General features: G+C 49.7%; 2 protein-coding genes across 4 annotated transcripts; both read left to right on the forward strand.

Annotated features, from left to right (window-relative positions):
• Positions 1-452: 452 nt before the first annotated feature.
• On the forward strand, positions 453-9039 carry scaf4a (SR-related CTD-associated factor 4a). Of its 3 annotated transcripts, none has more exons than XM_057054197.1 (19): positions 453-617; positions 1570-1653; positions 1804-1848; positions 1943-2104; positions 2225-2357; positions 2474-2610; positions 2677-2850; positions 2922-3007; positions 3096-3171; positions 3243-3407; positions 3484-3557; positions 3662-3852; positions 3932-4032; positions 4138-4251; positions 4337-4493; positions 4579-4697; positions 4796-4949; positions 5118-5267; positions 5740-9039. In XM_057054197.1, exons 1-19 carry the CDS (start codon positions 588-590, stop codon positions 7077-7079), a joined length of 3492 nt encoding a protein of 1163 aa, XP_056910177.1. In that variant the 5' UTR covers positions 453-587; the 3' UTR covers positions 7080-9039. The 3 variants fall into 3 exon arrangements, with proteins under 3 accessions (XP_056910177.1, XP_056910178.1, XP_056910179.1); XM_057054198.1 differs by having other exon boundaries at positions 2925-3007; XM_057054199.1 differs by having other exon boundaries at positions 2686-2850.
• Positions 9040-9420: 381 nt separating this feature from the next.
• sod1 (superoxide dismutase 1, soluble) lies at positions 9421-11678 on the forward strand. Its single transcript, XM_057054200.1, has 5 exons — positions 9421-9579; positions 10338-10434; positions 10513-10582; positions 11130-11247; positions 11327-11678. Exons 1-5 carry the CDS (start codon positions 9508-9510, stop codon positions 11432-11434), a joined length of 465 nt encoding a protein of 154 aa, XP_056910180.1. The 5' UTR covers positions 9421-9507; the 3' UTR covers positions 11435-11678.
• The last annotated feature ends 8803 nt before the right edge of the window (positions 11679-20481 follow it).

Here is a 20481-nt window from a genome sequence, read left to right on the forward strand (position 1 = left end):
GTGTGTTTATGTATTTAGAGGCACTTTGGGAAGTGACTGGGAATAACATGACGTCCAGACAATGGACCACGTTTAGACGTAAAACACAAAAACATGAGATCAAACATATAGTTATAACGCCACCTATTGGAGATAAGTTATACTACAAGAAGCTGAAGACAAATACATTAGACTTGTCAAAGTTAACTGTTTTTTGCCTCCATATTGGGTGGAAACTGAAAAAAAGGTATGAAGTCATAGAAAAAAAAGACAACCACGTTAGGCTAAATCACTTTTAAACGCAGTCCCTCATTAGTACTGACAAGAAGTGCAAAGGATACAAATATGCTCGTTTATTTCCCTGCAGCTGAAAACTGATTCTCTTTTCGCCCGAATCTTTTAACATCTGGCGCCACCTGGCGGCCAAACGCCACAACAACAATAAATCCCATCATGCTTTGCGTCACCGCGACCCGACAGCTACCGACGCTACGCTAACTGCCGCTAGCTACCGGGAGCGGACATGTTGTTCCGAGCCTTCCTTAAATAATATTCTCCGTGAGGGGGGGAATCGGGATTTAGGGGGCGGTTTAGTGCTTTTAGCAACCATGGAGGCTGTTAACGCTTTTAACTTCGAGGTAAGTCGCCCCAGAACTGTTTAATAGAAGGAAGCCAACGAGGTGCGGGACATGTTGCTGTGATGCACCGAGGCTAGTGGAGCACCGCTCAACGGGCCTAGCTAGCTGGACTTGCCCGTCTAAATGGCCTTAATGGTTCGGAGGCGTTTGGGTGGTTTCTGTGATAGTACCTGCCAAGCGAGGGACGTTAATACTAAACATTTCTTAAAGTTATTTTCTATTGCGCCTGCTAGCATTTATACACTCCATTTGCATGTCCACAGTGGCTCAGGTAGCCGTGCACAAACTTCATTTACCGACGTTTGTGTTAGCTTGCAGAAGCACTACCACTTCTATTAGCTATTGGGCATTTTTTAACAAACCTCAACTGCCAGCGAAGGCACTAATGTATGGATAATGTCACGCCACCACCGAGAAACACCCACATGTATTCTGATCGGTGCTGCACAGGTCAAGCCGTGGAATATTTAGGTGGCCAGTCACACTACACCGGTAACACTGGCTCAAAAAGGACAGGGTTCGAATCCCTGACCAGCTGTTATTCTCCGTGTGCAATTATTCCAACTCATTTTGTCATTGGGGAAAAAGGAGAGAGCTTTTTAAATCTCACCGTTTGTTTGGATTGACCAATATGAGCAGATTCTGAAGGGGCTTCCCAAGTCTTCAGGCTTTCACAGCTACTTTCAAAACATCATGTTCAAGAACCAATCATAATATTATTTCAAGAAAGAAGTGTTGAATGGGGAGGGTGGGTTGCTCTGGGAGCTTCCTGCCACAGCTGTGCGCACTGCTCATCTTCTAAGTGTTGTTTTAACCACTAATTAGATTCCGTGCTCCCATAAAACAGTTGTCTTAGCGTAACTAGTGTGTCGATTAGTCTCCATTAGCGCTGGGAGTCGTGTCCTCAGTCATTTCTACTTGAATCACCCCCCTCTGTGACTTCTCTCTTCAGCTCTTCTCACTGATGGACTCCAAGCCTCCGATATCTCGAGCAAAGATGATCTCCATCACCAAATCTGCCATCAAAGCCATGAAAGTAAGAAGGGGTTTGCTACTTCTTTTAATGCTTCTAACGTTCACAGTTGGAGTCGTCTCTGCTTTTCCAAAACACCATCCCAGATTATTATTTTTTTAACGTGGCAGTAGAAGAGTCCAACCTCACTCGCCTGTTTGGTTTTTTTGTCAGCTGTACAAGCACGTGGTCCAGATTGTGGAGAAATTTATCAGAAAAGTAAGTCGGGCCATTCTCTAATGGCTTATTTGTAAGTAGAAATACCCTCAAACCTGCTTTATAAGTCTAACTCTGATTTAATCTCTTCTTCCAGTGTAAGCCTGAGTACAAGGTTGCGGGTCTGTACGTGGTGGATTCCATTGTCAGGCAGTCCAGACATCAGTTTGGAGCAGACAAGGATGTGTTTGGCCCACGATTCACCAAAAACATCACAGAAACCTTTGAGAATCTCTGCCTTTGCCCAGTGGAAGACAGGGTAGGTGACGAAGTGCCGCTGAGCCGAGTATCAGGCGCAATACGACTGGTTAAAGTAATAAATGGCGATAAATGGATGTACAGGGCTGCCCCCCCCTCAACTCACGTCTGTCTTTTGCAGAGTAAGATCGTGCGGGTATTGAACCTGTGGCAGAAAAACGGTGTGTTCAAGATCGAAGTTATTCAACCTCTCCTGGACATGGCGGCTGCGAGCAGCAGCGCTGCTGCACCGTACTCAGGCACAGACGAGCCCGGTAATTAGCTTTGATCTAGATCTTTAGGACAAGCTGACCACAGCTTGACCACATGATGTGTGGAGTTCCGTGGTGTTGGGAAGCTGCTCGATCAGGTGCCGCGTCTCTTTGTTCAGGTTCTTCCCCAACTCCAGCCAAAGAACCAGTTACCACGGTAACAGCAAACTCCACTGCCACATCTGCTGCTCATCTCCAAACTTCTGATGCCATTGCTGCGGTGGCGCAGCTGTTCCAGTCCTCGCAGGGTCAGCAGGTAGGTCGCTCAGGGTCTGGGTTGGTGCTCTCGCCCGGACCCCCCAGTAACTCTTGGCTCCGTTAGCTTCAGCAGATGCTCCAGACCTTTCAGCAGCCAGTGAAGCCTGAAAGCAACTGTCACCTCCCTGCTCACATCGTCCCCACTCACGTCCCGAACGTGGGCGCCGGCCTGAACATGGCCGCCCCCCAACCCGCCCCGCCCGCTGAGCCCTGCCAGCAGAAGACGGCCTTTGACAAGGTAGCGAAAGCACCGCTGGCGCCTTCCACTTCTGACAGAATCACGTTTGTCGTGTCCTCCTGTGTTTCCAGAAGCTGCTGGATCGATTCGACTACGACGACGAACCGGAAGCTTCGGAAGAGTCGAAGAAAGATGAAGCCGCGTCGCAGCAAACCTTGTAAGCTCAGATTACGGCTGTTGTCATGACGACGGCTCGTTTGTGTTTATTAAGTGTGTGAGATTAACGGGGCGTTCTGTGGCGGCAGTATGCAGCAGCCTCCTGCCTTCCTACAGCACCTGGAGCACTTTAATCCACAGATGCTTAACGTGACGCAGGAACAGGTAACGGCGCACACCCACAGACGCCACCTTGGCTTTGGTGCACGCCATTTATCATGTGCACGTGTTGGCAGTTCCCCCTGCATCCAAACGGGCAGCCCCAGGCTTTTGGTTTGCCACCCGGCCAAAACTTCCCCGCGATGATGCCACCGATGGGCCACGCGCTCCCCGGGCAGCTCCTGCCTGGTTCTGCGGGGCCACCAGGCTTCCCAGGGGCGTTCCCCCCCCATCAGCAACAGGTGATTGCGTAACACCGCGTGAAACCGAGACAGCGCAGCCGTCTCCGAACTAACCCGACCTTCCTTGTTGCTTCAGGAGATGTCTATGGAAATGGACCGGTCCTCTCTGGGGGAGGACCGACATGTTCGGCAGTCGCCCTCAAACTGCTGGTAATTCCGATCGTTTGGATTCTGTCGGCTTTTGCTGCTGTTTTGTCCTGATTTCCTGTTTGTGGCGAGATTCCATGCGTTTGTTTCTCTCTCTCTCTCTCGAGGTCTCCAAAGCGGAGGAGGTCACGCTCCAATTCTCGCACCCGGATGTCCAAACACAGGCGGTCTCGCTCGCGTTCAAGAGATCGCCATCACTACTCGCCACACGCTCGCTCCCAGGAGCGGCGAGACAGGGACAAGGAGCGCGAGCGCCGGCAGAAAGGCCTCCCCCCGCCGAAGAGCGAGAGCCTGAGCAGTGAGACTCGTCCTCAGACTGTTAAACGAGGTGGTAACTCCTTTGTGTCATGTGATCTCCCTCACACGTGTTTCGCCAGTTTGCAGCACGACTCTGTGGGTGGGTCAGTTGGACAAGAGGACGCAGCAGCAGGACGTGGCCTGTTTACTGGAGGAGTTCGGTCAGATCGAGTCCATCAATGTGAGTCCCGCTCTGCCCAGTAAAGCCCCGCGCGCGTCTACAAGGACGCCGTCACATAATGGAGGGAATTGAGATTTTTCTCCCGCTTGTTCTCTGGTGACTCAGATGATCCCTCCCCGGGGCTGTGCCTATATCGTGATGACGCATCGGCAGGATGCCTACAGGGCCCTGCAGAAGCTCAGCAGAGGGTCGTATAAAGTCAACCAGAAAGCCATCAAGGTCCGTAAGCAATGCAGCTGCTTCCTGTCTAAATACGTAACAACCCTGTCCAATGGAACCATTTAGTGTTTCTGTTTCTCCCCAGATCGCTTGGGCTTTGAACAAAGGTATAAAATCGGAGCTGAAACAGTTCTGGGATGTGGAGCTGGGCGTCACGTACGTGCCCTGGTCTAAAATCCGAGAGGTTCAGTTGGAAGAGCTCAAAGAAGGAGGAGTTTTGGATGTGGAGACCTTAGCCCCAGGTACAAAAACATGACATTTGAGGCGACACTTGTGTTGAGAGCAGTGTGTTGATGAAGGGATTCGAACCCTGTCCAACATTTGCAGAGTGGGCTGCAGCGAGGAAGGCTTTTGAACTCCCAGAGGAGCACAACCATAATGGGCGTTCAGAGGCACAGCACCCCGAGGAGATGTCTGTCATGTCCGTGGGTGCTCCTGTCCCCCAGGTAACGACACGCTGTCCTGCTGTTCATGGTAGCAGCACAGTGGTGATTGGATGTTGCCTGCCGTCATGCATCTAACCCCAGGTTGGGATCGTTGACAGGTGCCTCCAGCGCAGCAGCCGGTGGTCGGCGTGGGATCTCTGCAGCCTCCTGGCTTCTCCGGTGCCATGGGCATGCCTCAGCCTTCCTTCCCCCCAGGCATCCCCCCTCCGCCTTTCATCAGACCTGCTTTCAATCCCCTACAGATGCCTCCGGGTAGGAAATCCTGTGGTGTGATTACCATCAACAGTTGGCTTTATAACAGCTTTATAACAGGGTTTATGCCAGTTTCAGCCATTGAGACTTCCCTGTACTCATCAGCCCACCTTCTTTAGATACTCCCTTAAAGCAGTAACTTGTAACTTTTCCTATTTCTTTTACCAGGTTTTCCTCCTCCAGGTGCCATGACTTTAGGTCCCCCACCTCCTTCCAAAGTTGAAGACCCACCGTTGGACCCAGGAGGGCTGAGCAGCAGGAGGAGCGATGAAGGCCTTGAGGCTGCCAATATCTTTAACAATCAGATGGGGCCTATAGGTCAGTCTGTCCCTCTTTTAATCCATTCTGTCAGTCATGTAGTATAGTTCCAACATCCACCAGGTCGTAGGTCAGAACAGGGCTTCAGGAATCTTGAAACAAGCCTTGAACCCTGCCTGAATTCTAAAGAGTAAATCAGTTAACCAACACTTGGTGGTTACTGGACGCGCTTCAGGAGCTCCTCCTTAACTGTCAGTCGCTCGTTGCTAACGCTCGACTCGGCGGCGTGATATTAGGAAGCTGTATTATCGGTCGAAGCACAAAGCGACCGAGTTTGAGGAAGCAGGAGGGAAACGGCTGTTTGTGATGGCTCGTGAAACAAAAAGCTCTAAAAATAGTCGTGGTTAGAAAATGTGCGAACCTGCATCAGAAGTCAGACGAAGAAGAAAAGTTAAAGCTTTGGGCACTTGTGAAGGTTGTGTTGAATTTACCTGTGTGCTCTTGAAGTTCAGCTTTCTTTCTTCTCCATCAGGCAACCAGGTAGGTGGACCTGCAGCTTCTCTCCCAGGAGGTCCTCCAGGAAGTCTCCTGCCCCCTTCGGGTGGTCTGCTCGGTGCACGGCCAGGTCTAATCCCACTCCAACGCCCTCCAGTCCCCCCACCTCCACACATGCAGCGTTTTCCTCCGCCTCACGGACCGCGCCCCTCTCCCCCCAACATGCCTCCCATCCCCCCACAGATATTACCTAGAGGGCCGCACCCTCAGCTGATGCATCATGAGCCGCAGCAATCCAAAGGAGGATTTGGTCCACCCCCTCCTCATAATATGAGGCCTTCTTTTCCCTCACACATGCATGGCCCTCCTTCTCATGGCCCCGCCCCTCAGGTCCCGCCTCCTCACGGTCCTCCTCAAGGACCTCCTCACGGTCCTCCTCAAGGACCTCCTCAAGGACCTCCTCAAGCACCTCCTGCACATGGACCTCCTCAAGTTCCTCCTGCACATGGACCTCCTCAAGTTCCTCCACCTCAGAGCCTTTCTCCGCAAGGCCCGCCTCCTCCATTCTTCAGACCCGGTGGCCCTCGTGTTCTGGAGGGGCCAGAAGAAATAGACGGAAGATCATTCAGGGGAGACAGACCCGGATTCAGGGACCGAGAGCCAGAAAGGGAGAGGAACTGGGATCGAGACAGAGACAGAGGTTTTGGTGGTGGAAGGCGTTCTTTTGGTGAGGGAAGTCGAGGAGGGGGAGGTGGTGATAGACTAGATGGGAGAGACAGGCTCGCAGGGTGGCAGGAGGATGGAGGTGATCTCCGGGGTGGCGGGTGGGAAAGAAACAGGGATCGGGAAAGGGACCGTGAAAGAGACCGGGACCGCGAAAGGGACCGGGACCGCGAAAGGGACCGAGACCGGGACCGGGACAGAGACAGACGAGGGTGGAAAGAAAGGCGAAGCAGCCAGGATAACGAACGGGGGCGGGGAAGAGGCGATGCTGCCGAGAGGGATCGAGGGCGGGGTGAGGGAGGAGAACGGGGAAGAGGGGACGGAGGGAGTCGAGACAGGGGACGCGAAGCCGCTGGAAAAGAAGGGGACAGACCGAGGCGGTCGGAACGGCGAGAGAGGACCACACGGTGGGACAGAGACGATCGCCTGGCAGAACTAGAAAACATGGAAAAACTTCAGACCTCTAACAGCGCGGAGCAACCTGCTGCCGACACGGGCAGCGACCCAGGCGTGGAAGCCTCTCAGAAGGCCCCCGAGTCGGAACTCACAGCTCTTCCCTCGGACGCCGCCGCCGCTCCTGCAGGGGCGCCGGCGTCCTCTGAGGCCTCGGCTCAGAATGAGCGCGTAGAATCAAAACAGGAAGCAGCATCATAGACTGCCTGGGTGCTCCTGTTGCTAGTGACTGCTCCGTTACTGTAGGGTTAACCTTCTCCACTAACCAGCCGCGGCTCCTGGCAGGTTGTTTCCATTTTGTCAGTTGGTAATTGATCATTTCTAGACACTCAGAAGCCTTGAAAACAAACGTGAGGATGTGTTTTTCGTTCAAGTGTGGCTTTGGTTCCGTTCCTCAGATCAACGTCTGTCTGGCTGTCGACTCTGGATCCTGATGTGAGATTTAACAAGAGTTTTGCATCAACTTTGCTTTGCGCATCTTAGGTTGAGCGGACATTCGCTTTTATGCTTTTAGTGATGTTTGGCAGCTGGAGGAAAGGATTTCAATTAAATCACTTTTACTTAAAACCTCATCTGTGTAACTGCAGCCACTCCACAAAATCACCTGTTTTTTTAACGATCTGTATTTGTATTGATTGGCCAAAACGTCACACACTGAATATAGAGGCATTGTGTTTTTTTCTTAATTGTTTTAGTCTGATTTCTTCTCCATGCTGTGCTACAAAGGGTCCCTCAACACTTGACAGTATTCAGATGTCTGTCATTTTATTTGCAAACTAGCTGAAATGTCTCCCTGGATGTTAACTTACACTGAAAGAAGTCACCGTTCAAAAAAAACTTGCTTTTTTTTTTTTCCTCCATGTTTCAAACCCAACGATTCCAGGTCGTATAAAATGGGCTGTCGCCATCCCACCACACACTCGGTACAGTGATTGTTGGGTTTGTGGTGCACGCGGGTCAGCGGGTCCCCTTTTGTACATGTGGTTTTATTTCAGTGTTTACAAAGTTCCTCCAGAGGATCCTTAATGGGCCTGATGAGAATCCAGATCTAATGAATTCCACCTGATTCAGTCTGGAAAATCGCTCTCGTGCTTCAGAGTCTTCTGTCAGATGTCATTTTATAGAAAAGAAAATGTTCTTAAAAGATTTTTGTGTGCATAATAATCTTTCGTTAAAAAATCTGCGCAGAGGCACCAAATCGTGGAATAAATCGGATAAATATTTGACTGACTGCGCATCAGAGCTATAGAGTAGAAGAATCACCAGTTCTGGAGGCCATTAACCACGTGGGGATCTTGGTGGTTTGCATATAAAAAAAGAACGTTTCACGCTGCTCCGCTGTGGTTTAAAATCTGTAAAAGCAAGCGGACCAACGTGCATCAGAGAGCCGGGGCTTCATTTGGCTCGTGAACGCGTCTCCTTGAGCCCACGCTGAGTTATCAGAGTGAGGTCAGGGCCCATTAAATATGGGTTCAAGTCACCCATTACTGGTTAATTAATGAAATCAAGGTAAGGTTGTGATCATGTGTAAATTTAAACTTCTGTCAGATCTTACATGCATTCAACATTAATTTAAATGTATGTACTTAGTTTTCTGCTGTTTTGTGTCTGATGCTAAAATAGAATTTCTTTCAAAGGCCAATTCAACTGTATTTTCAATATTTGTACAGAAAGACTTGCTTTATGTGAGAGGAGCCGATTCTTTCCTTTAAATTTCTCATTCTCTTTTTAGTCTCACATCAACCTCATTGTCCACATAAACCTACAATATGGTATTATGGTGCTTATTTGTTTTTCATTATTTGTCAAATAGAAGCATGTCTAACATGAGACAGGAAACACTCAGATTTTTCCATTTTAAACTGAGCACAGTTGCAGATTTGAGGTGATAAAGTTGTTTGGCTACACTGCTGTAAATAATACGCTTGTATTACTGACGGTTAAAAGTGAGATGATTTATGGTTTCTAATCTGTCAATATCAAAGCAACCAATCAACTTGAAGCAAATGGAGGGGGCTCTTGGCTTTAACATTTTTAAATCTAATGGTTTGAATATCGACAGACGTTTCTATGATTTGTTAAACATACAAAAGACATGGGCGTGAAATCAATATGGCAGCATTAGGAAAATTGTTTTTAATAAACTATTTTTTTTACCAAAGCTTTCTTTGGACTGCTAATTTTATGTTTACTGAATAACCAAACTTAAGATCGAACAAAAGGTTTTTCATTAAGATATGAAAGTTGTGTTTCTATCATAACACTGTTCATGTTGCCCATGCTTGGATACGTCATTGTTTCCACAATTTACGCAATATAGTCCAATATTTGGTAAGAAATCGATTGTGTGAAATCATCTATTGCTACACTAAAATCACAACTCCGAATAAGTAACTATAAATTATTCATTTATCGATTCATTTAAGCATAATAAGTACGACTTTCCGGTCCGCCTCGGACCACGTTAATTAACCTGTCATCGCTCCTGACCACTTAAAATCGAGCTCGCGGTTTCTCTCTCTTTCTGATTGGCTGGCCCGCCACTAAGCCCGCCCACCTACCTAGGTTTGGTTGTCTCACCAGCGCGATGCTTGGCGCGTAAGTGGTTTTCCAGGGCACAACTGCGACGATGGCGATGAAGGCTGTGTGCGTGTTAAAAGGCGCGGGCGACACCAGCGGAACCGTGTATTTTGAGCAGGAGGTGAGCTGTCAGGCGTCGCAGGAGACGCTTTCCTTCTTTAACATTTACGGACGCTTGTCCGATAACCTCGTGCAAGCTTCTGCGTGTCGGTGCTAAAGTTGCTAGCTGAGTTGTTTGGAACCAAGCCGAGCATCAAAATATGGTTGGTCCGGTTCCCCGGAGGCTCGTTAACGCCGTGTAATCACCTGCAGGCAATTAGCCTTTACCAACATATCCTAAAGTGGGTTCGTGCACGTCCATTAGACATTGACAAAACTACAAGCACTTTCAAACTAATAACCTTTGCACGATCAATGCTAACATGTTAATCTATAACCGGGTGGCTGCCGCGCCTGTTGCGCATGTTCAGTTGTGTACATAAAGTATATAATGTCAAGGTTGTCCGTGTAATTTGGGTAATAAACGCATGTTTCAGACGGGTGTATGTGTCCAAATATCTGTCGTTGGAACGAACTTGTGAATGAAAGAACTGCATTAACCCGGACCGAGTTGCGTTTTATTCCCTTATTTTTGCTGAGTCATCGCTGGTCGCTTCCCTCATCTGTCGCCTTAAATCGCGTCTTAAAGTAATTTTTCCCAGTAAAGCGACATATTAAAGAAATGGAACACCTGTCAACATTAGTCATTTTCTATCTGCATTCAAGAATGGGGACTTGTCAACTCGAACCTTTAGTTTCTAACCATTATTTTACCATTATTTAGGCTGTTAGGTGAGCCAGAAATGCCTGTTTAATCCTGCTAGTTTGCTCATCTCCTAGAACGCGTCTGCTCCTGTGAAGCTGACCGGGGAGATTAAAGGGCTGACCCCCGGAGAACACGGCTTCCACGTCCACGCTTTTGGAGACAATACGAATGGTGAGAACCCCAATTGCGCACTTAAATGAACCTTTTTTGAGCGTTTTAATGGTCATTTGTTCTGTAATCCTTTCTCAGGTTGCATCAGTGCAGGTCCTCACTACAACCCCCACAACAAGACCCACGCTGGGCCCACTGATGCCGACAGGTAGGTCCAACTAGGACTGGGAGGAAACGTCCTGGCGTGATGCAGGGCGCCCCAAATGTGTCTCCCCTTTATAGTTGAGTCCTAAACTGGAACAAAAATATAATCAATAGTGCTGTTGGGCTCTTGAAGGGGGAGGGTGGGGGCATTGGTGGTGGCAGATGGAAACACTCTGAACGATGATGCAGCCTCATTATCCACGTGGAAGGTGAGGCTGTAGGGCTGCAGCCCTCTGAGGTAGCACCAGAGGAGGCTCTGAATGCTGGAGTGAGAAGTGTCACATGCAGCCGTGCCCCTGCTGCTCTGCACGTGCGTGCTCGCACACTTCTACACATCCCACTGTGGTGCTCTCAATACAATAAACAATATAAATCGTAGCTTTGGGTAGGACTTCTGTATCCCCTCTGTCACTAAAATGCCTCCAATTGTCATTTTTAAAAGTATTTGTGGGTTTAGTTGTACCTTAAAAATCTCTAAGTTCTGGCTTCAAGTGTGGAAAAATGCACTTTCAAGAGTTACACCTTCCTAAGTTTGTTCTAAATCTAACAAGGCATGTTGGAGACCTGGGGAATGTGACTGCAGGAGCAGACAACATCGCCAAGATTGACATAAAAGACTCCATGTTGACCCTCACTGGCCCCTATTCTATAATTGGCAGGACCATGGTGGTGAGCCAACGTTTCCTCCTTTATGATTTATTTTATATTTAGGCCTGAAGTGAACGGCGTGAATTTGTGTGTTTCTAAGATCCACGAGAAGGCCGACGACCTGGGAAAAGGAGGCAACGAGGAGAGCCTGAAAACGGGGAACGCCGGGGGACGTTTGGCCTGCGGGGTCATCGGCATCACTCAGTAATCAGCCCGTAAATAAAGCTGTGTCAACTATTCTTGTAAGCACTTAACGAGACCAGTCTAGTAGTTGTTCAACCTTGTGGCTTCACTCCTGGACCCAGTCGGGCGTGCAGGAGGGTTCTGCTGTTTGTGACAGTGTTTCCAAGGTTTCCGTGGCTGCTGTTTAGATTTGGTCCCAAGTAATTGGAAACGCGCAAGTAACATCCATGTAGACAATCTTAATAAATGTTACGTTCTCAGCCAAATAAGTCTGAATCCATTATTGATCTTTTTTCTAATACATACACGCACTGATGCATCAATCAGCTGAATTATATCTAAAGAACTCTCTAAAGTGGCAAGAACATGGACCCTGAACCCATGAACCCTGGAACAAGGGTTCCAACAGTACAGAGGCAAGTTTATCCAAGGTTGTTTCATTGGATCATTTAAAGCTAAACCTTAAAATGTATTTGAGTAAATTTACATAAATACTGACTGCTGAATTTTAGAGTAGCGCCTCCTATTTGTACTATAGCAGGGCGCTGGAGTGGCCCGACACGCTAATATTTAAAGTTAATCACTTTAAGGAGACTTTTCTTCTCACGGCTGTGGCCCTGCAGTAGAGCCGACCGGCCTCTGGGCGGCGCTGTTGCCCCACACCTGACTCCCAGTGTTGGAGAAAAGAACCGTCACAGGTAAAGAGCTTACACATCGCAACAAACCTTATGAAATATTCTTCTTTGTTTAAGGTTATGCAGGACTTGTTCTCTAAGGCTCCAAACCGCCGGCGTGCACGTGAAATGTCTGTACTGTTGTAGACGGACGCAGCCATCGGAGCGTGAGGGCGGACTGACCGTAAGAGCCGGTATAAATAGCCTCGGAGGGAGCTGATGAATAATAAAGGCTGCCAGCAGAGCCCAGCCTCTTGGATCCCATCACAATTTCATCTTTGAATATAAAAGTGTCCAGCTGTTGACAGGAAAACGTGCAGATGTTTTCATGTGCTCCTATATTCTCTGAATAACTGTTTCTCTCATAAATCTGTGTTTTATTGACCTCAAATGTTACTTTTTCCTGTATAAATGAGGGTTGACAGGACGGGGACCGCGGTGACGGGCTACAGCGTCCGTGCACAGGCGCGCGAGTGGCACCGTATCCCGGCAACCTCTCAAAGGTGAAAGGTGACCTCTTGTCTCTTCTTTCATTAACCAAGGCTGCAGGATTCACATGACACCAGTACCAGCACCAGCCTGGGCCGTTCTGTTTCCCGGGTCTCCTCAGCACAGTGATGGTGTCAGTGTTGTGACATAAAGGAAGAGGAAGTTCCGCTCCTAACCGTTCCACCCACGTTCCCCCAAACATGACTCGTTAGTGGAGGTTCTTCTTTTTAAATTATACAAGTTGGGAGGAGTGTGTGTTTAACAGTTCTTGGAAACACACACACACACACACACACACACACCTCTGTGCTCAGGACTGCTAAGAAGAACAGGTGTGGTCACATTTCTGCAGGTAGCTGCCCCCCCCCCCCCCCCCCGCAGCAGTCTGATGTACGCTGAAGCTCTTTGGCTCAAACTCCCCAACAGGCTCTGACTTGTGCAACAGCTGATACAGTTTCATTCTTCTCAGCCTGATACCAAATCAGCTCGTTAATGACAGCTCGTTCTACTTGCATGCATTAGCGTGGACGTTCACTGTGCACCGAGACCGTCCCGCTCCTGCTGCTCGCTCCCCTGGGACCCCTCGGGCCTCTGTGGGGACAGCGCCCCTCTTGGTACGTGGTCCACCGCTGTTGTGAGGGTATTTTAGAATCTAGGAGCCACAGGTCAGGGGTGAGATGCCACAAATGGTGCCTCTCTTATGAGACACGGCGCGGTGGCAGACAGGCTAATTACAAGATCCCTGTGACCTGACCTTTGCCTCCCCGAGCTTGGTGGCGGGCACATCATGTGACCATGAGAAGTCCTTGAATGCCTCCACTTTAGTGCCGTGGGGTAAATTCTAACTGGGCTATGTCCTTTCTGCTCTTTCCTTCAACATTGTGCATAAAAAGTCTGGATTTTTCCACCTTTTCTGGGCATAAAATGGCAATTTGTCTCCAGACGTTTTTTAGACGACCCAATCTGAAAGAAAGAGCAGACTAATTAATTATGAATATCAGCGTGAGTGACAGTCCTACATAATATGGATGGAAATGGTCCAATAGGCTTTTATTCCCGGAGATTAGCTTCCAGACAGAGCGCAGAATGAATGGAGATAAATCCACGACCACTCAAAGGCCTATTTAACACACTCCTACTCTCTTCTCATCCGTGGTTAAACGGCAATCAGGGAGAACGACCTTTGAACTCAGTGACCCGCTAACTGGCCACGGCCATAACTCTCACTCTTGCTTAAAATAGTGCCCGTTACTCCTTCTAGGACGATTCCGTAGGAAGCCGATCTGGGAGCCGAGAGGCAGCCAGACGCTGCCCTTGTGCGACATTCCAGAGGTGCTTCTGCGTCTCCTCTTCCTGCTTGGTCAACGGCACGGACGTCACGTGTGTTTGGCATTTTCACCTATTTTAATATGCAATCAAACGGCTTGTTGGGGACTTAAGTGCAAATCTGCCGGTCTGGTTCCACTTTGGTTTTAGTTTTGTTGAGCACAAATGCTAAAGCTAGCAGCAAGGTTCCATCACTGGGGGAACTCGCCGCCCATTTAAATGTTACCTCATCGTGATTTTAGGCAGAAAGAGGAAGCGTCCCACTTTCTCAGAAGAGATCCGTTTCCCTACGTGTGGTAAGAAAGGGTGCGGCTCCGCCTGCACGCTCGGCGTGCTGCTCAGGGGTCGGAGCGGTGACGCTCGGGGCCGCTCGGCCCTCGCCCGCGCTAAACTGCAGCGTGTGTTGGTTGTCTGTGGGTGACCTCTGTTAGCTTAGCATGAGAGCCGCTCCGGTGCACTTAAGCGTGCACGTTTTCACTCCAAGTCTCTGATGTGTGCGAGATGTGATCCTCATGTGCGAAGTGGTCTGTGGTTCCCAGCAGAATGAAGACGCCCTTTGTTGCAGCGAGGAGAGTGGCGGAGGAATGGGGGGGTAGCGATGCGATGTTCCTGGGACGGAGGACAGGAACGGCCACACACGCAGGAACAGGCCCCCCCTCCGTCTGGACTCCCTCTTTATTTTCTTCTGCTCTTCTTTCTTCTGTCCGTGACAGATAACGGAGCGCCTGGTCTCTGACCCCAAGGAGCAAATCACCGCGTCAGTATGCGCATATTTCCCCTCTTCTGGATGAGCAATCCCAAAATTACACTCTTCACCCCGCATGTTTGCTTGATTATTCATTGAATCACAGGAAGGTTGTCCAAAGTGATGCGTTCAGGGACTCATCGGGGCTGTATTCTTCCACAAATATTTGGTTTGAGACGGTTCAGAGGGAGAAGAGGATCAAAAGGTTGCTATTTTGGGCCTTATTTTTTATTTACCATGAAAGCGAAGGTTTGCTTCCAGTGTCCCTTTGCCTTTCTGAGCCTGCTGAAGTGCTCCTGAGCCAGGGCGCACGTCGTCTGCCTGCTGAATGTGTGTGTGCAGGGATGAGATGTCACTCCGGCCTGTTTAGCATGATCACATCAATGATGTCTCCTCCTTCCTTTGTTGGGCAGCACAGCTGACAGGGAGCCAGATTTACACGAGGAATACCGACGCTTCCCGCAGTGACGTCCGGAAGAGGATCCATCAGGTCGGATTTAGTCCCGACCGTATTTTCCCGTCCTTCCAGGGATCAGGAGCCGTTCTCAAACCTTTTACTGGACCAGGTTTGTCCCGAGACTGGCAGCGGCGCTCCGGACTCTTACGGTTCCGCAGGTCATGACGGAGCGCCGGGTCCCAAACCTCAGAAAGGCTCAACAAAGGTTCCCGGTGGCAACCTGAGCCTTTGGTGACGATAAAGATGTATAAAATAGCAAATCCACTTACACATGCACTTTTTGCATAACGTGCATGTTCACTCATCTGTGCATGCCTGAGTCTGACTCGCTCTCTGTCTCTCTCTCCGTCTCTCTCTCCGTCTCTCTCTCTCTTTGACTCTGTCTCTCTCTCTGAGTCTCCCTGTCTCTCTCTCTGTCTCTCTCTGTCTCTCTCTCTCTCTCTGAGTCTCCCTGTCTCTCTCTGTCTCTCTCTCTGACTCTCTGTCTCTCTCTTTGACTCTGTCTCTCTCTCCCTCTCTCCGTCTCTCTCTGAGTCTCCCTGTCTCTCTCTCTGAGTCTCCCTGTCTCTCTCTCTGAGTCTCCCTGTCTCTCTCTCTGAGTCTCTCTGTCTCTCTCTCTCTTTGACTGTCTCTCTCTCTGAGTCTCCCTGTCTCTCTCTCTCCGACTCTCTGTCTCTCTCTCTGACTCTCTGTCTCTCTCTCTTTGACTCTGTCTCTCTCTCTGAGTCTCCCTGTGTCTCTCTGTCTCTCTCTCTGACTCTCTGTCTCTCTCTCTGTCTCTCTCTCTCTCTCCCTCTCTCCGTCTCTCTCTCTGTCTCTCCTGTCTCTCTCTCTGTCTCTCTCTGTCTCTGTCTCCCTCTCCCTCTCCCTCTCCGTCTCTCTCTGAGTCTCCCTGTCTCTCTCTCTCTTTGACTCCGTCTCTCTCTCTCTCTCTCTCTCTGAGTCTCCCTGTCTCTCTCTCTTTGACTCTGTCTCTCTCTCTCCGTCTCTCTCTCTGAGTCTCCCTGTCTCTCTCTCATCGGCCCTCTATGTGGGTGGTAACTGTTCCACTCCTCCATTTGCTGGGATTATTCCTCCTCTCCTGCGGGAGCAGCTGGCAGCCTGTCATCTCTCAGAGCAACACTACACCTACTGCTGCTTTAATCCTCCATCTTCCATCCTTCCTCTTCTCCCCATCTTCCACCTCTTAACCTGTTCTCCCTCCCCGGCTCTGGCTGACATCCTGCTCATTCTTAATTAGATGCTAAAGAGAGCAATAGGAACGTGTCACTGCTTTTGACAATTAAAAACTCAGGTCATCGTATTTTTCCCTTCCAATAACTTGTTTTGAATTGTACCATAATTTAATGGCTGAGTTTCACTTTGGGGGACCCACGAACCTTTACGGCTTCACATTATGACCATTTTCCCCACATTTTGAATCAAACCTTTGGAAGCTTACACAAGTGCTTTGATGCTGGGCGTTAACCCTTTGATCTTGTGGTTAAGATTACAAAAATAGAACATGCAAAGTTAATGCATGATTATTAATCCACACACAGCTGAAATCTGGGCATTAAAACCGGGTCTTGCTGCTCCAATATTAGCAGAAAGTAGCCTGTGCAAATGTCCTTTCATAATTGATAGTTTTCATTCTATAGAAGGAAGAGGAACGTTGCTGGAGCTCCGATCTGCGGCCTCAGATTGTTTTCCTGCCTCACGGCACATCCGAGGCTTGGTGGTGAACGTTTGGCGTAGGGAGGCGGCTCAAGGCCCAGGCGTGTTTGGGAGTCGGAATCCTGCGTGGACAGACGCAGCGGCACCAGACCGGGGCGGTAATGAAACGGGCCGTCCGGTGCCCCGCAGGGTCAGGCTTGTGGCCAGGGTTGGGTGCAGCCACCTGAGCTCTGCTGCCGTCCCTCCTCGTGCACTAGCGCCGGGGTGTGGGAGTCTGAACGTGCAGGAACAACAACGCCGTTTTCCAGAGAATCCGAGATTTGTCTGTTTTTCCTGTGAGGTGCCAGGAAATGTCGCTGTGTCTCTGGGAGTCAGACACATTTATGATGGAGCTGAGTCACTTTCTTTCAATCTAGGCTGAAGGTCGTGCACCTCGCTGTTGTGCAAGCATTAAACCGTGAGCGCGTTCAACGTTCCCGTTTGATCCTCTCATTACCTGCACTGCTAACGACCTGCGGTAATGAGTTATAGCCACATGAATATTAATGGGCTTTTTTAGTTTTGGGCTAATGTTTCCCCAAACGTGCGTTGCGCGACCTTGCTCTCAGAGCACAACTTTACCAACAAAGGATAACGCTGGCTTGAGATTGGCTAGCTTGTCTCGAGGATAGCCAGCTAACGTAAACATCCCTGGCAGGATTTGACACTCGGGTGATAATCAAGCACGAACCTGCGTCTGACAGCTGTGTGAATGGAAATCACTGTTGAGAACCTATGGAGAAAGCCCGGCGCTCCGATCTTTTAACAGCCTGTCACTTCCATCCCCGACCGTCCATCATGGCTTCGCCTCTGTCGCAGATCAGCCTCTCTCGCTGTCAGTCACCAGGAAACACCTGATGCCCACTTATTTTACAGTTTGAGGCTCTGCCAGTCACATCAAATGGCGCCTTCTCTATTTCTTTTTGCATCTGACATGTTTCCATGCGGGTGTTTGCATTCATCCTGCTTTATGTGTGATACCACTGTGCATCTGCGTATAGAGCGAGGTCCCATTCTACTAGGAAACATAATGAAGCCAGGGGTGTAGGATTAACCGGTGGTGACCGTAAACTGTGGAACTATCACTTCCTGGATGGTGTGAGAGCCGTAGCTGGCCAGGAGAGAGTTAGCATCGTGACCTAGCAGCGCATACATTATTCATTAGCGTGCTGGCGCGGCGTGGGATAATGATTTTTATTAAATCTGACCAGGTGGGTCTTTGATGTGGGGGAACCAAGTGGCAGCATGTGTTGTGTATCTTTTATTTCTGTCTATATTTCAATGCAGTGTGTTCATTTAGATTTAGCTGGATAGATGGAAACTCATCGTCTCTGCGCTTATGTGACTGCCCCCCCCCCCCCCCCCCCCCCCCCCCACACACACACACACAGAATGATGATGTCTGATCTGGGTTGAAAGAGTTTTTGTGCTGAAAGGCTGGATGAGGTGTGCAGGTGGCGCGACAGCAGATCCGGCCGCGCTGCTAACGCCACCAAACATTCTGTTTCATCAACAGGAAACCTGTCAGGTGCGCCGCCTTTGAAAATGTCCCCCATCTTGCTCTCCTGGCGCCCAAATGCGTGCTGAACAAACGCTGCGGCGTGTTGGCATGCGACGGAGTGAAGACAGGTCAGTACGAGCCGTCCTTGTGTGTCTCCGACCCGCCTCTTTGCTTACATAAGAACTCGGTCCTGCTGCTTCTGTTTGTGCGTGCACCAGCACGACTCGCAGCCAACTGCCTCCAGTTACCCTCCACAGACCGAGCCCGCCTCCAGTTACCCTCCACAGACCGAGCCCGCCTCCAGTTACCCTCCACAGACCGAGCCCGCCTCACTCCTTCCATGACTGCTCTACGGCCCGATGGCTTTCCGAGGGAGTGTGGGAACTACAGCCGCCCCCTTCGAGTTGTTGGATCGGTTGTTTCCTGTTGATCTGACTCACAGCGGGAGGCAACCTCAACAGAGCCAGACAAAAAAAAAAAGGATAAGAGCAGAAGAAGGTGGTGACAGTCAGACAGGTGGTGCGCGTGCATGTGCGCGTGCACGTGTGCTTTACACAAAAGGGTAGTGATGGGTGAGACGCGCTGCGGTGGTATTGCCTGAGATATGTGAGGAAATGTCATCACATGCTTGAGGGTAAAATAACTGCTGTGTGTGTGAGTGTGTGTGTGTGTGTGTGTGTGTGTGTGTGGGTGTGTGTAGACGTTTGTTAGCTTTGCGCCTGTCTCCCGTGTGAAATCGGGCCCCTTTGTTGAGCGGATCCATTACATCGCCCTGCCCTTTGTCCCAATATGTTTACTTCCATAAATGTTAAATACCTCCAAACGGGGCCACAGATAATAGGAAGACATCAGCCTCTTATATAATCACCCCGTTCTCCCTCATAAAAGCCCCCCATCCTGGAGCCAACGACAATCCTGAGGAACAGTGTTTTTCCTCAGAGGCTCTAATGCAACAGTGAGCAGCGCTGTTTCAGTGCAGCACGTTATCGTCTCACAAGAAGATGGAAAAATGCCTCCGTTGGTTTCTTTTGTTCAGTGTCGGATGATTCATTTGGAGGCAAATGGCTCGATGCTTTTTTAATCTTAGTGGAAGAATCGGAGCAGTTCTTTATCTTCGGAACATGGGCAATTTGTAAAAATAGAAGAAACCGACACAAAGGGTCGTTCCAACTTCCAGCTGTCACAAAGGTTATGAAAATAAAGAAATAAAAGCCGAGTGAAGCAGCTTCACACGAGCATCAGCTGCTCTCAGGGACGTTTTCCAAGGATGAAGTTAGCTTCCTGCTCACCTCCGTGTCTGAACCTGGTGAAGTCAGTCCTGCACGTTTCACATGTAAAACTGTCACTGTTCGGGGTGAGAGGTCACTGTGGCTGTGGCCTCTAGTGGCCACCAGAAATAACCTTGAGTAAGGAGGAGTTAAGGTCAGGGAGGTCAAACATTGTGATGAAGATCAGCTAAAGTGTCAGGAGGACGTACGAGGACTTGAGAGAGTGAAATTAGAACTGTGTCCTTTTTAATCATCCATCCATCCATCCATCCATCCATCCATCCATCCATCCATCCATCCATCCATCCATCCATCCATCCATCCATCCATCCATCCATCCATCCATTCACTCGTTCATTCAAGAAATTCTGTCTGTTTTTATTGTGGCATGTTTTCCTATTACTGGTCCAGAGTGAGCCGTCACAACAACCAGCACTGGGACGGGAATGCTGAGAGGCTCCGACCCACAACACCAGCTGGGAGTCAACTGGGAAGAGTGGAAACTGGAGGGGGGGGGGGGGGTAGAGAGAGGGGAAGGTGGGACGGAGAGAGGGAGGGAGGTAGAGAGAGGTAGAGGTGAGAGAGAGCGAGGGAGGTAGAGAGAGAGGTGGGAGAGAGAGAGGTGGGAGAGAGAGAGAGGTGGGACAGAGGGAGGGAGGGAGGGAGCGAGAGAGAGAGGTGGGAGATAGAGGGGGAGGGAGGGAGAGACAGATAGAGGGAGAGAGAGAGCAGAGATGAGATGAGAGCGGGAAAGGCGAGGGGGGAGGGGAGGGGAGGGGGGAGGGGAGGGGAGGGGGAGTGTATGCAGTACGGAAGATGAGAACCACAGAAAAAGAGGGCGGGCTCAGACTCCCAGCAGCACCACACACACACACACACACACACACACACACACACACACACACACACAGACACAC

This window comes from Takifugu flavidus, chromosome 14 (genome assembly GCF_003711565.1).
Source record: "Takifugu flavidus isolate HTHZ2018 chromosome 14, ASM371156v2, whole genome shotgun sequence".
NCBI lineage: Eukaryota > Metazoa > Chordata > Actinopteri > Tetraodontiformes > Tetraodontidae > Takifugu > Takifugu flavidus.